General features: G+C 68.4%; 1 protein-coding gene across 1 annotated transcript; it reads right to left on the reverse strand.

Moving 5' to 3' along the window:
* Positions 1–1,780: 1,780 nt before the first annotated feature.
* On the reverse strand, positions 1,781–6,050 carry PDYN (prodynorphin). Its single transcript, XM_075721399.1, is given in 8 exon segments — positions 1,781–2,047; positions 2,050–2,178; positions 2,181–2,342; positions 2,647–2,794; positions 5,644–5,698; positions 5,701–5,835; positions 5,838–5,889; positions 5,892–6,050. Coding segments are annotated over 8 exon segments (1,107 nt in total).
* Between the last annotated feature and the right edge of the window lie 4,894 nt (positions 6,051–10,944).

A 10,944-nucleotide genomic window follows, 5' to 3' on the forward strand; every position in this document is an offset into this window, starting at 1 on the left:
GCGCCGTGGGTGAGCTGAGCGTGCCAGTGCTCTGCGGTGACCTCCCGCCTTTCCCAGCTGGCCTGGCACGCAGGCTGCGCCTCGCCGCGGCCGGGGAACCGTGGCGTGAGGCTTCCCGCGGTGACGAACAACGCAGAGGGTGAGGCTACGAAGGAATTTGAAAGGGAATTTGCTGCCCAGGCTGGGCTTTCTCAGCACTGAGCTGCTGCCGGCAGGGTCACGCCATCCTCAAAGCATGAGCGGGAAGGGGACAGCTTGGCCCCTGCCCTCGGCACGGCTGCCCCTTCCCAGCTGGGGCAGCTGCTGGGATTCCCAAGGGAGCCTTCCCTGGGTGCTGCGGGGGGTGAGCGGGTCCCCTGCCAGCACCCCGCATGCACCCGGGCCGGGCTGAGCACCCCTGCCCTGCCCTTGCTGGGCTGGGGGTCCCTGCCTCCCCTGGGACACGGCTCCAGGGGCAGCAGCAATGGGGTGCGTGGGGTCCCACATCCCCTTTGGCACCCACGGCGCGGGGAGGGTGCCACTGCTGCTGCCTGCAGGATTTGTAGCCGGCATCCCAGGGAAACCCAGCCCTGGGCACCCGTGGTGTGGGGAGGGTACCACCGCTGCTGCCTGCAGGTTTTGTAGCTGGCACCCCGGGGAACCCCAGCCCTGGGCGCCCACGGCATGGGGAGGGTGTCACCGCTGCTGCCTGCAGGATTTGTAGCCGGCACCCCGGGGAACCCCAGCCCTGGGCGCCTGTGGCGCGGGGAGGGTGCCACCGCTGCTGTTTGCAGGTTTTGTAGCCGGCACCCCGGGGAACCCCAGCCCTGGGCGCCCGTGGCGCGGGGAGGGTGCCACTGCTGCTGTTTGCAGGTTTTGTAGCCGGCACCCCGGGGAACCCCAGCCCTGGGCATCCGTGGCGCGGGGAGGGTGCCACCACTGCCCATGGAACGGGGAGGGTGCCACCGCTGCTGCCTGCAGGTTTTGTAGCCGGCACCCCAGGGAACCCCAGCCCTGGGTGCCTATGACCCTCTAGCCCACCCCTCAGCCCCCGGCTCGGGGTGCATGGTGAAGCCGAGGGCTTGATCCGCCCCGTGGAGCCCTGGACCGCGGATGAAGCCGACGCTCAGCACCCGGCACAGCTTTGGCTTCGTTGGCATCTGCCTTTTATTGGCTGCGGGGGGAGCAGGGGCCGGGGTGCGGGTCCGACCCTGCCTCCGGGGGTTCTTCTCAGAAGGGGAAGCCCGGGGGGACGAGGCGGGCGCTGGGATGGGTAGGATGCAGCGAAGTGCTCGGGGAGGGGAGTCGGGGTCGTGCTCAGCCAGCTGCCTGCCCCGGTGCCGGTGCCGCAGCACGAGCTCTGCCCAGCCGCCTCTCCCGCTGCCGTGCTGGCTGCTTGGGCCCTCTCCCAGCCCAGAGGGCCTCATCCTGCCCCGGCTCATCCTTCCCGGTGCTCAGAGGCCATTGCCCCATCTATCAGCTGTGATGGTTTCCAGACCCTGCCGCTCTTCCGCAGCCGCAGGAGCATGGAGGATGCGTGTCCCCCTCCTCGATTTGCCCCGGGGGGCCCAGGGGTTGGACCCGCAGCCGGAGGGGTGGCACTTGATGCACAGGGTCCCTACGGGCTGGGCAGGTGAACCAGAGAGGGACAAGTAGGGGACGGGGACCCATGGTCTGCCGGGGGGACGAGGCAGGGATGACGCCGGCCACGCCGGGTCGGGCAGGGAATGGGGCCGGGGGTGACGGCGCCGTCCGGGCTGGCAGCGTGGGGACCGTGGTGCCGCCCATCCCGTGCCTGGCTCTATAGGTCCGAGACCTCCCCTGAGTAGGTGCTGGGGTCCTCGTCCGACCGCGTGGTCACCTTGAACTGCCGCCGCAGGAAGCCCCCGTAGCGCTTCTGATTGTCCCACTTGAGCTTGGGCCGGATCCGGCGCATGAAGCCGCCGTAACGCTTGTGCAGCTCCGCCAGCTCCTGCCCCTCCGCCCCGGCACCCGTGGGCTCCTCGCCCCCATCGCCCACCGGCCCTGGGTAGTCCTCGGGGGCCGCCCGCTCCCCCCGGCTTGCGGCCGAAGCCCCCCGAACTTCTTGCTGAGGCCGCCCTTGCTGTGGGCGTTCTCGCGCAGCAGGGAGAGCAGCTTCCCCTTGGCCATCTTCTTCATGAAGCCCCCGTAGCGCTTGGCCGGTGGCAGCTCCCCCGGGACCCCCGCTCCTGCTCCGGCTCTGCCTCGCCCTCCGCCTCCCGAGGGGACGGGTCTGTCCCTTCGGCCAGGGCCACCAGCGGGGCCAGGAGGGCCAGCGCCTTCCTGCATGTCTCCCACTCGGGGCCGGGCGGCCAGGAGCCCTGGCACTCCCACAGGCACATCTGCAAGACAGCGGCTGCAGCGGACCCGGGGCTCCCGTCGGCATCACCCCGCTGCTGGGGGTGACCCCCCCCCGCCTTCCTCCCACCCCACCCAGCGGGTGCCCCCACCCCAAGCCCAGGGCTCTGCACCCACCATGCTGTGAAGCTCAGCAAGGAGCCAAAGCTTGCACGTTCCCAGCACCCTGGGGTGCCCGTGACCACCACCCCGGCAGCACCCAGCTCTGCCCACCATGCACCAGCACCCGCGATGCCCCCGCTGCTGTGACCCCACTCTGGCTCATGGCTGCGTGGGGCTGGCACTCACCAGGGGCCGGACGCTGCTCTCGGCGCTGCGGGTCTGGGCCGCGCAGAGGGAGCACTGGGTCGCGCAGTCGGTGGATGCCACCGCGGCCAGGGAGAGGCAGAGCGCCAGCGCCAGCGCCCGCCGCACCATCTCAGCCCGCAGCCGCTGCCTGGGCGAGAGACAGCACGGAGCTCGTCACCTTCCCCGCGCCGGCCCCGGGGAGCCCATCGCCGCCCCGCTGGCACCCTCAGCGCGGGGCACCTACCGCCTGCGCGGCTGCTCCGGGGGACGTGCACCAGGACGTGTGCCCCTGCCCGCGACTCACCTCCGGGAGCTGCTCCTGGGTCCCAGGGCAGGGAGAGAAGGGGGACAGGAGTGACCCGCGGGGATGCCGCAGGATGCGATCCCTTACCCCGGCTGCAGCCTGCTCCTTGGCACAAGCCCTGAGCCGCAGCCAGGAGCCTGGGGCCACCAAAGTCCCCAGGGCAGGGACCATCATCCCATCCCATCCCATCCCATCCCATCCCATCCCATCCCATCCCATCCCATCCCATCCCATCCCATCCCATCGACCCCATCCCATCCCATCCCACCCCATCCCATCTCCTCCATCGCTCCTCCTGTATCATTGGAAATAAAAGCCCCCTTTTTTCCTTTAGCGCTGAGTTTCTCTGCAATATTGCGATCGCCGCGTTCGCACGGCGCGGAGGGGATGAATCACTAGCTCTCCCCCTTGGCCTTGGGGAAGAAAAGCACCGCGATCAGAGCCGCCGGCAGGAAGGGGACGGGGGGATGCCATCACCCGGTACAGACTCCAGCTCCCCTCCCTCCCACCCGCTGCTTCTGCTCGGCTGGTGCAGCAGGAGGGAGGGAGAAAAAGCCAGATTTCAGGTGCAAGCCTACCTGCAAGCCATGATTGCCATCCTTCAGCCTGCCGGGAGCCATGCCAGAGCCTCTCACCTCCACGGACCTGGCTGGGGACGGCTGAACGCACCGTGCAAAGGCTGGGAGAGGGGTTGTGCCGGCGGCAGTGCCCGGCACCGCTCCAGAACCCCCCGAGGCGAGGCTGGAGGGGCCAGTGCTGGCCGCAGCCGCAGTGCCATGGGACCGCGGTGCCACCGGGGCCACAACGGCCCCGGGAGCGAGAGCTGACCCCAAAGGGGTGCAGCAAAACCCCCCTGCCTCCTTGGCTGCTTGTATCTGGGGTGGAAAGGCATGACCCAGAGGGATCTGTTACACATTAATGACGCATATTAGAGACTATTGTATTCTCCAGCAGTATCTGCTAATGTACTGTAATTGGTACTGACGAAGAAATGGTAATGCCACAGTATTAATTCATGCTAGATTAAAATTTAATTTGAATTATCTGCACCATCATGTGTCAAGCTGGCTGCGTTCCTCGGCTGCACCGCGCACCGGCTCCGCGCAGCCCTAAGCGCATCGCCCCGACTCGCCCTGGCAGAGCGGCGGGCACCGGGGCAGGCAGATGCCCAGGATGGGCACGGGCACGGCGGGACCCGAGCCAGCCTTCGCCGCTGAGACGCGGCGACGAGCCCTTATGGCCCCGCCAGCACCGAGACAGCACCGATGAGCGAGGACTCACCAGCCGCGCAGGTAGGTGCCAGCTGCAGCACCGAGGGGAACGAAGCTCCCAAGAACAACCGCCGGCTGCTTCCCAACAGTCCCACTGGGAACCTTTTTCCCACCTTTTTCCCACCTTTTTCCCACCCACTTCCCCTCCCTTGCCCCTGCCGCGCTCCTCCGCTGCCGGCAGCCCCGTGCCCTGCTGCAGCCAAAGAATCGGGGACTTCATGGGACGCGGGGGAGCTGCAGCTGCAGTGGGACCAAGGACCCTCCGTGCCCGGGCTCCCTGGGACATCCCACTGCGACCGTACCTTGTCCGTGCGGTGCCACAAATGCCCCCGAGCACCTTGCCCGCTCCTGCTGCAGGAGGGACTGGCAAAACTGGGGCGGGAAAAGGGGAGAAAAGCAAAGGGCTTTGGACAAAAGCGAAAAGCAGCAGCACAAAAAGGGAGGAAGAAGAAAAGCGAGTTAGAGCTCGATTCTGTGTTACCTGGAGGAGCCCGGAGGCTCCGGAGCCGTCCCTCCTGCAGAAACGCGACAGGATCGTGGCAGCACCTGGCAATGCCAGCGGCGGGTCCCGGCCGCCACGGCCACCCTCAGCACATCCTACCTGTGTCAGGCGTCTGCCGGGGTCTCCTCCGCCCCTGTCCTGTTTCCACTCAAGTTTTCGGTGCCCAGGCTTTGCTCGTGTGTGGAAAAGCCCTGAGCTGCGTCCACGCACCCCGGGGGCTGGTCGCAGACTTGGCGGCCCAAGGAGGGATGGGGAATGGGGACCGTGTGTGCCAGGCGGCACAGAGACCGATCCCCCCGTACGATTAACCTGTGGTTATTTCTAGTGAGGGATGTGAACAGCTCTCCCAGGCTGAGCAGGTCTCTCCTCCCACACAGGTCTAACTCAGGCAGGTTAGGACCCTGCAGAGATTTCTGGCGGAGAAGACAACTCACCTTCCAGCCATTCCTTTCCTCGCCTTTAAAAATGACCTGGAAACGCCTTCAGGACAGGGCTTCTTAAAAAAGCCCATGACTTTTGGAACAGAACTGCAGCAAAACCCAGCACTGTGGCTGCCGCTGCTGCTCGAGCCAAGTGGGGGGAGGCAGAAATGTCCCCCCATCCTCTCCCCCCACTCCCTTTGCCCCTCCGAGCCCCGGGTTGTCCCCACCGCGAGGGTGGCAGACGTGGCATCGGCATCGAAACGAACCCCAGCGAAGCTCTGGACAGCGGTTCGTGGGCTATGAAACCACTCGAGGGATGAGAGGAGCACCTGCGGCCAGGCGGGAGCCCCTCAAAATAATGCAACGAGCCCAACCGGGAGCTGCCCTCAGCACTGCAGCTCGGAGGCTGTTTTTAAAGAGTCACTTTGTGGTGAGCAGGAGCGATACCCCAGCTGCGCCCACGCGACGGGAGCGGGACAGCCACCCCGGCAGCCCTACCTGCCGCTGCTCCCCGTCCCTCCGAGCACCCACTTCGCCGAGTCAGGATGGGTGGCGGGTGTCCCTCCGCGGGCGTCAGGCTGAGCCGGTCATCGGCGGCGGTGGCGGCAGTGGCAAGGCCACTCTGGCTGGTGGCCCCGCGGCCGTGCCCGGGGTGCCCACCGGACTCACCGCCCGCTGGCTCCCACCCGCTTTTATGGCCACGGAGTCTCCTCCTGCAGCGGGGCCCGGCTGCGCTCGGCGCCGCGGAGCCAATCGGGGCGAGGGAAGCTGTGAATAATCAACCCCGCAGCATCCTCGCCACCTCCCGAGCAGGCTCTCCCGCTCTGCCGGGGCCTCCCCGCAGCCCCCCGGCTGCCCCGGGGAGCGGGGTGCATGTCCTGCCGCTGCATCTCCACCGGCTGCATCCCTCGGGGGCTCTCGTCGGGGCCAGCCTCGGTCCTCGGGGCCGAAACGCGTGTCCCAGACTGGGGTCCGTCTGCCCCCCCCAGCTGCGTGCTGGAACAGTTTGGCTGCCGGGGGTGTGAATCCTCCCTGGGCACCAAATTCAAATCCTGCCCAAGAAAGGGGGGGTGGGGGTGAAGCCCTGACCCCCCCCAGCTCCCCAGGCTGGGGAGAGGCACCGTCCTCGTGGCGATGCTGGGGACAGGAGCGAGCCCATCCAAAGCAGCTGGAAAGGGCGAGAGGGTCTTCATACCCTGAGAAAGGCTGGGTCCCCCCCCGACCCACCCAGCCCGGCTGCAGTTGGGCAGCAAAGCCCTCGCAGGGAAACCTCCCACCTCCGCACTGTCGGGGCTCAGACCCCCTGGGCTTCCCCCCCCGACCCCCCTCTTCCTGAGGACAAACCCAAAGAGATGAGCCAAAGGGGCAGGGGGAGCGGGGTGGGGGAGATGGAGACCCCCCCCCACCTTCCCCGCTCAGCCCTGATTCCTGTTCACACGTTTCCAAGGCTGATTTGGGGGTGAAGGAAGGCAGCGCTGGGCAGTGCCAGGGCACCCCCCAAACACCACTGGTGTCCAGACAGAGGTGCGGGGCCGGGGGGGGCCGGGGCGCAGACCCCACGGGGCCAGGCCAGCCCGTCCCGTCCCTTGCAGCCCCGGCGGGTGCAAGCGCATCCCACACGCTGCCGGCAGCGCAGCCCGTCCTCTCGCCTTGAAGACAGACAGAGCTATTTTTATCGGAGCTCAAGAGGGATGTTTCCCAGCAACCTGCCTTTCTCCCCGGCTCGAACACCAGCTGCCGGACCCGGTGCCCCCGGCTCAGCCCTCCCGGTGCTGGCGAGGGGGCCATCGGCATGGCCGGGACCCTCCGCTGGGCACCCTGCAGCCACGGGCGGGCAAGCAGGGTGGCCTGCGTCAGCTGCCCACGGTCCCCTGTCCCCAGGGCTGGTGGCTGCCTCCGCTAGCACCCATGTTTGGGGTGCCAGGCTCTGCTCCCCGGAAAGCACGTGGGACCCCACAGCTTTTGCTCGGAGGTGGATTCGAGCTCGCCCAGGCTGGGGCTGTACCAGCACGGAGGGACCGAGGCAGCAGGGCACGGGGAGGGGGCAAGGCAAGGGCAGAGCATCCTGCATCTCCCCGGGGGCCGACGGAGGAGATGTCCCCTGCGTCCCCCGCAGGACCCATCCCGGGAGGCGGCAGCGCTGCGGGGAGGCGGATGGAGCTCGGGCCCCGCGGGGGGCATGGGCAGGGGGCAGCCATGCCCCCCCCTCGCTGTGGTGCGCTGGGCTGTGCGGGTGCAGAACAAAGCCGAGAAGAACAAAATGCAGCTGCAAACCACCACTGACACCCTGGGCCAGGGGCTGTGGGCATCCCCTGGGCAGGTTTAACCCTTGCTGCTGGGACTAGCAGTACTGCGGGCACCGCAGAGACAGTGGGGAGGAGCATTTCTTGCACCAAAACCATTGTTTTTATCAAACAGCCCTCACAAACCCAAGAAGTCCATCCCTAAAGCCCAGCCTCCCTGGTTCAGCCTGCCATTACGCAGGCAAATGGCTCCGTCCAGGAGCCGCGTCTCCGGGTGAGAGCAACAGCATCGCCCCAAAGGCCGGTGCCTGCCCGGGGACACGGGGCGCGGAGGGGAGCAGCGTGGCCATGGGTGCTGCCTTCTCCCCACCCCGAAAGCAGACTGGCTTGCAGCACCCCTCCGGAGCCCAATGGCCTGGGGTGCAGCCACCTCCCCGCGCAGGGTAATTGCACCGGAGGGAGATGCGCTTCTGGAGACGGAGCAAACCCCGTGGGCACAGAGAGAAAAGTCGTTTGTAATAAGGTTCCTTCCTCAGGGCTGATTCCCTTTGCTCCCGGGGGGAGGCTGAGTTGCTCCTGTCCCCGGAGCAGTCACCGTATTTTCTAGGTGTGCCGCAGATGTGCTGAGCTGGGCGAGAGGGTCCTCACCGGGGCTGCTCATGGTCCGGGCAGGCGTGGAGGGTGACAGGGTCCCCCCCAAGAAAGGAGCTGCAAGCGAGCCCACCCACCAGCGAGTGTAATTAATGTTCATCTGTCGCTTTCTAACGGGAAACTGTCTCTGAGTCACACTGACATTTCCCTGGGACAATGGTAATTAAGCACCTGGGTAAGAGAAATGTGCAGTAATAGAAAAGTTAAGTTTTCTTAACTACACGAGTGAAAAGCGGGTTCGGCAGGGAGGGGGACGAGCGTGCGTACCAGGCTCCCGCGAAAGCAAGTGGGAGTTAATGGCAGCTAACGTCACCCGGCGCTGCCGCTCTGCCCCCACGCCCCCAGCCCCTCCCCAGACCGCAGGGCACCTCGAGGTGCCCCGCTCCCCATCCTGGGACGGGGTGAATCGTCCCCACGGGCGGGATGAGCTCTGCCAGCCGCCTGGGCTGTCCCCGAGCAGGGGGACCGTGACCCGGCGCTGCCGGCGGGAGCATCCCATGGGAAGGCAGTCGCTCCGCGGCGGTTCCTCCGGCACCGTCAGCTTTATCTTATTCAGCGGGATGGGGTTTTTCCGGAAATGGCTCCGTTGCTCTCTCCCTCCCGGCCCTAAAGCGATGCCAGGCTGCCGCGGGCAGGGCGGGAGGTGGCCTTCCCGCAGGCAGATGCGGGCACGGGGCAGCAAGTGCTGCCTGCAGCCGCTGCCGGGCTGCAGGGCGAGGGATGCGCCGGCCGCGTTTCGTGGGCCACGAGATGCCCCGACAGCTCCGTGGGGAGAACTCTGTGTGTGTGGGGCAAGCCTGGGGGTCTGCTCCCAACCACCCCCCGGAGCCATGCGGTCTCCGATCGACTGTGACAGCGCTGGAGCAAACCCCCGGCAGCTGCACCGGCACGATCTGGAAGCAGATGCCAGGCAGGCGGTGCCGGAGCAGGGGGAGGTCACCGCTGCGGGGGACGCGGCAGCGGGCAGAACGGCGGCGTGGGACCGGGAGCTGATTCAGCCCCTGCCTGCGTCACGCCGCGGTGGCTCGAGGTCACCATGCAGCCCAGGTGGGCGCACGTGTGGGCACGCGGTGACCTCCCTGCGTGGGCAGGAGGCACAAGTGGCCACTCGACGCCGGTACAAAAAGCGGAGCCCAAGTAAACACGGCGGGTCACGCCACTGCCATCGTCCCCGCCGCCGGCACATACCGCGCCAGGCTGCTGAGCGGCACCAGGAGCTGCGGCGCGGCCCCCCTCATCCCCCCCGGCCAGGAGGTGAAGCGGCTCCATTTAAAAGCAAATTGAGTTCAAACCACTCGCAGGAGCTGCAGCCTGCGCCGTGCCAGCCTGCCGCAGCGGGTCAGCCCCGCCGTGGGAGCCATCGCCCACCCCGCGCGCCGGGCCCTGGGTGCTGGTGGCCCTGGGGGTCTCCGTGCCCCCCGGGGAGGGACCAGCGGGATGCAGCCCAGGGCTGCTGTGGGCTGCGTGATCGGAGCGGCACACGCCTCAGCCATGAGTCAAGGAAGCAGTAATTTTTCGAGCTCCTCCGTAACCGGCTCTGCAGACGCTTGCCTTGACCATCCGCGGAGCGCCTGCCGCTAACGTCACCCGTGCCGGGGGCAGGAAAACGCGGGGAGAAGCGGCTGGAAAAAAAAAAAAAACCTGTTAGGGGGTTTGCTGGCGCTGGTTTGGTGGCTGCAGCACCGGGCCCAGCAGCCTGGGGCCAGGATTAGACCCCCTGCACTGCCCGGGGTTGGCGGATGCTCGTGAAGCCGCCGGCCGGGGGGTGATGAGCAGTTTGGGGACGGTGTGTGGGGCAGGGACCCCCGTGTGGGGACGTGGCCATGCCACACCATGTGCCCGCGGGAGCCATGTGGCCAAACCAGTCCCGCGGGGAGCCAGGACCCCAGTCACGGGGGATGTGACATTCCGGGGGGGACACCACAACCCCGGGGGGCTCCCACCCGGCCCCCGCCGCCCCTCGGGGTCCCGGTGTACGGCAGTGGCTGTGCCCGGTGTTTGGTGACCCTTCCACGGGCCACACCAGCCGGCCAGGCCCCAAACCCCCCGCTGCGCCAGCGCCTGCCCGGCCCCGGGGCGATGCCCCCCAGGATCTCAGCGACTTTCCCGGGGAACTTCCAGCTGGAACCCCCCCGGTGAGCCCCAGGAGCGGGACCGGACTGTCCCCAGCAGGGTGAGCGCCCGGGAGAGGCCCCCGAATGTCACCGGGGCTCTCAAACCGGCCCCGGTGCACCGAGCCCGCTGCACCACACGGCTACCGCCGGTGCGCCGGGTCCCTTCTCCCGCTGTGCGGCCCCCGGGGCATCCCTCCTCCCCGGGGCATCACCCCCCCGGGGCATCACCCCCTCCCCGGGGCATCCCCCCCTCCCCGGAGCATCACCCCCGCCGGTGCACCCTCGAGGCATCCCCCCGCCCCCCGGGGCATCCCCCCTCCCCCGGGGCATCACCCCCGCCGGTGCACCTCCGGGGCATCCCCCCCCCCCCCCCCCGGGGCATCCCCCCTCCCCCGGGGCATCACCCCCGCCGGTGCACCTCCGGGGCATCCCCCCCTCCCCGGGGCATCACCCCCGCCGGTGCACCCCCGGGGCATCCCCCCTCCCCCGGGGCATCACCCCCGCCGGTGCACCCCCGGGGCATCCCCCCCTCCCCGGGGCATCACCCCCGCCGGTGCACCCCCGGGGCATCCCCCCCTCCCCGGGGCATCACCCCCGCCGGTGCACCCTCGAGGCATCCCCCCCTCCCCGGGCATCCCCCCTCCCCCGGGGCATCACCCCCGCCGGTGCACCCCCGGGGCATCCCCCCCCCCCCCCCCGGGGCATCCCACCCCCCGGGGCATCACCCCCGCCGGTGCACCCCCGGGGCATCCCCCCCCCCCCCCCGGGGCATCCCACCCCCCGGGGCATCA

This window comes from Pelecanus crispus, chromosome 14, assembly GCF_030463565.1.
Source record: "Pelecanus crispus isolate bPelCri1 chromosome 14, bPelCri1.pri, whole genome shotgun sequence".
In the NCBI taxonomy this organism is placed as follows: domain Eukaryota; kingdom Metazoa; phylum Chordata; class Aves; order Pelecaniformes; family Pelecanidae; genus Pelecanus; species Pelecanus crispus.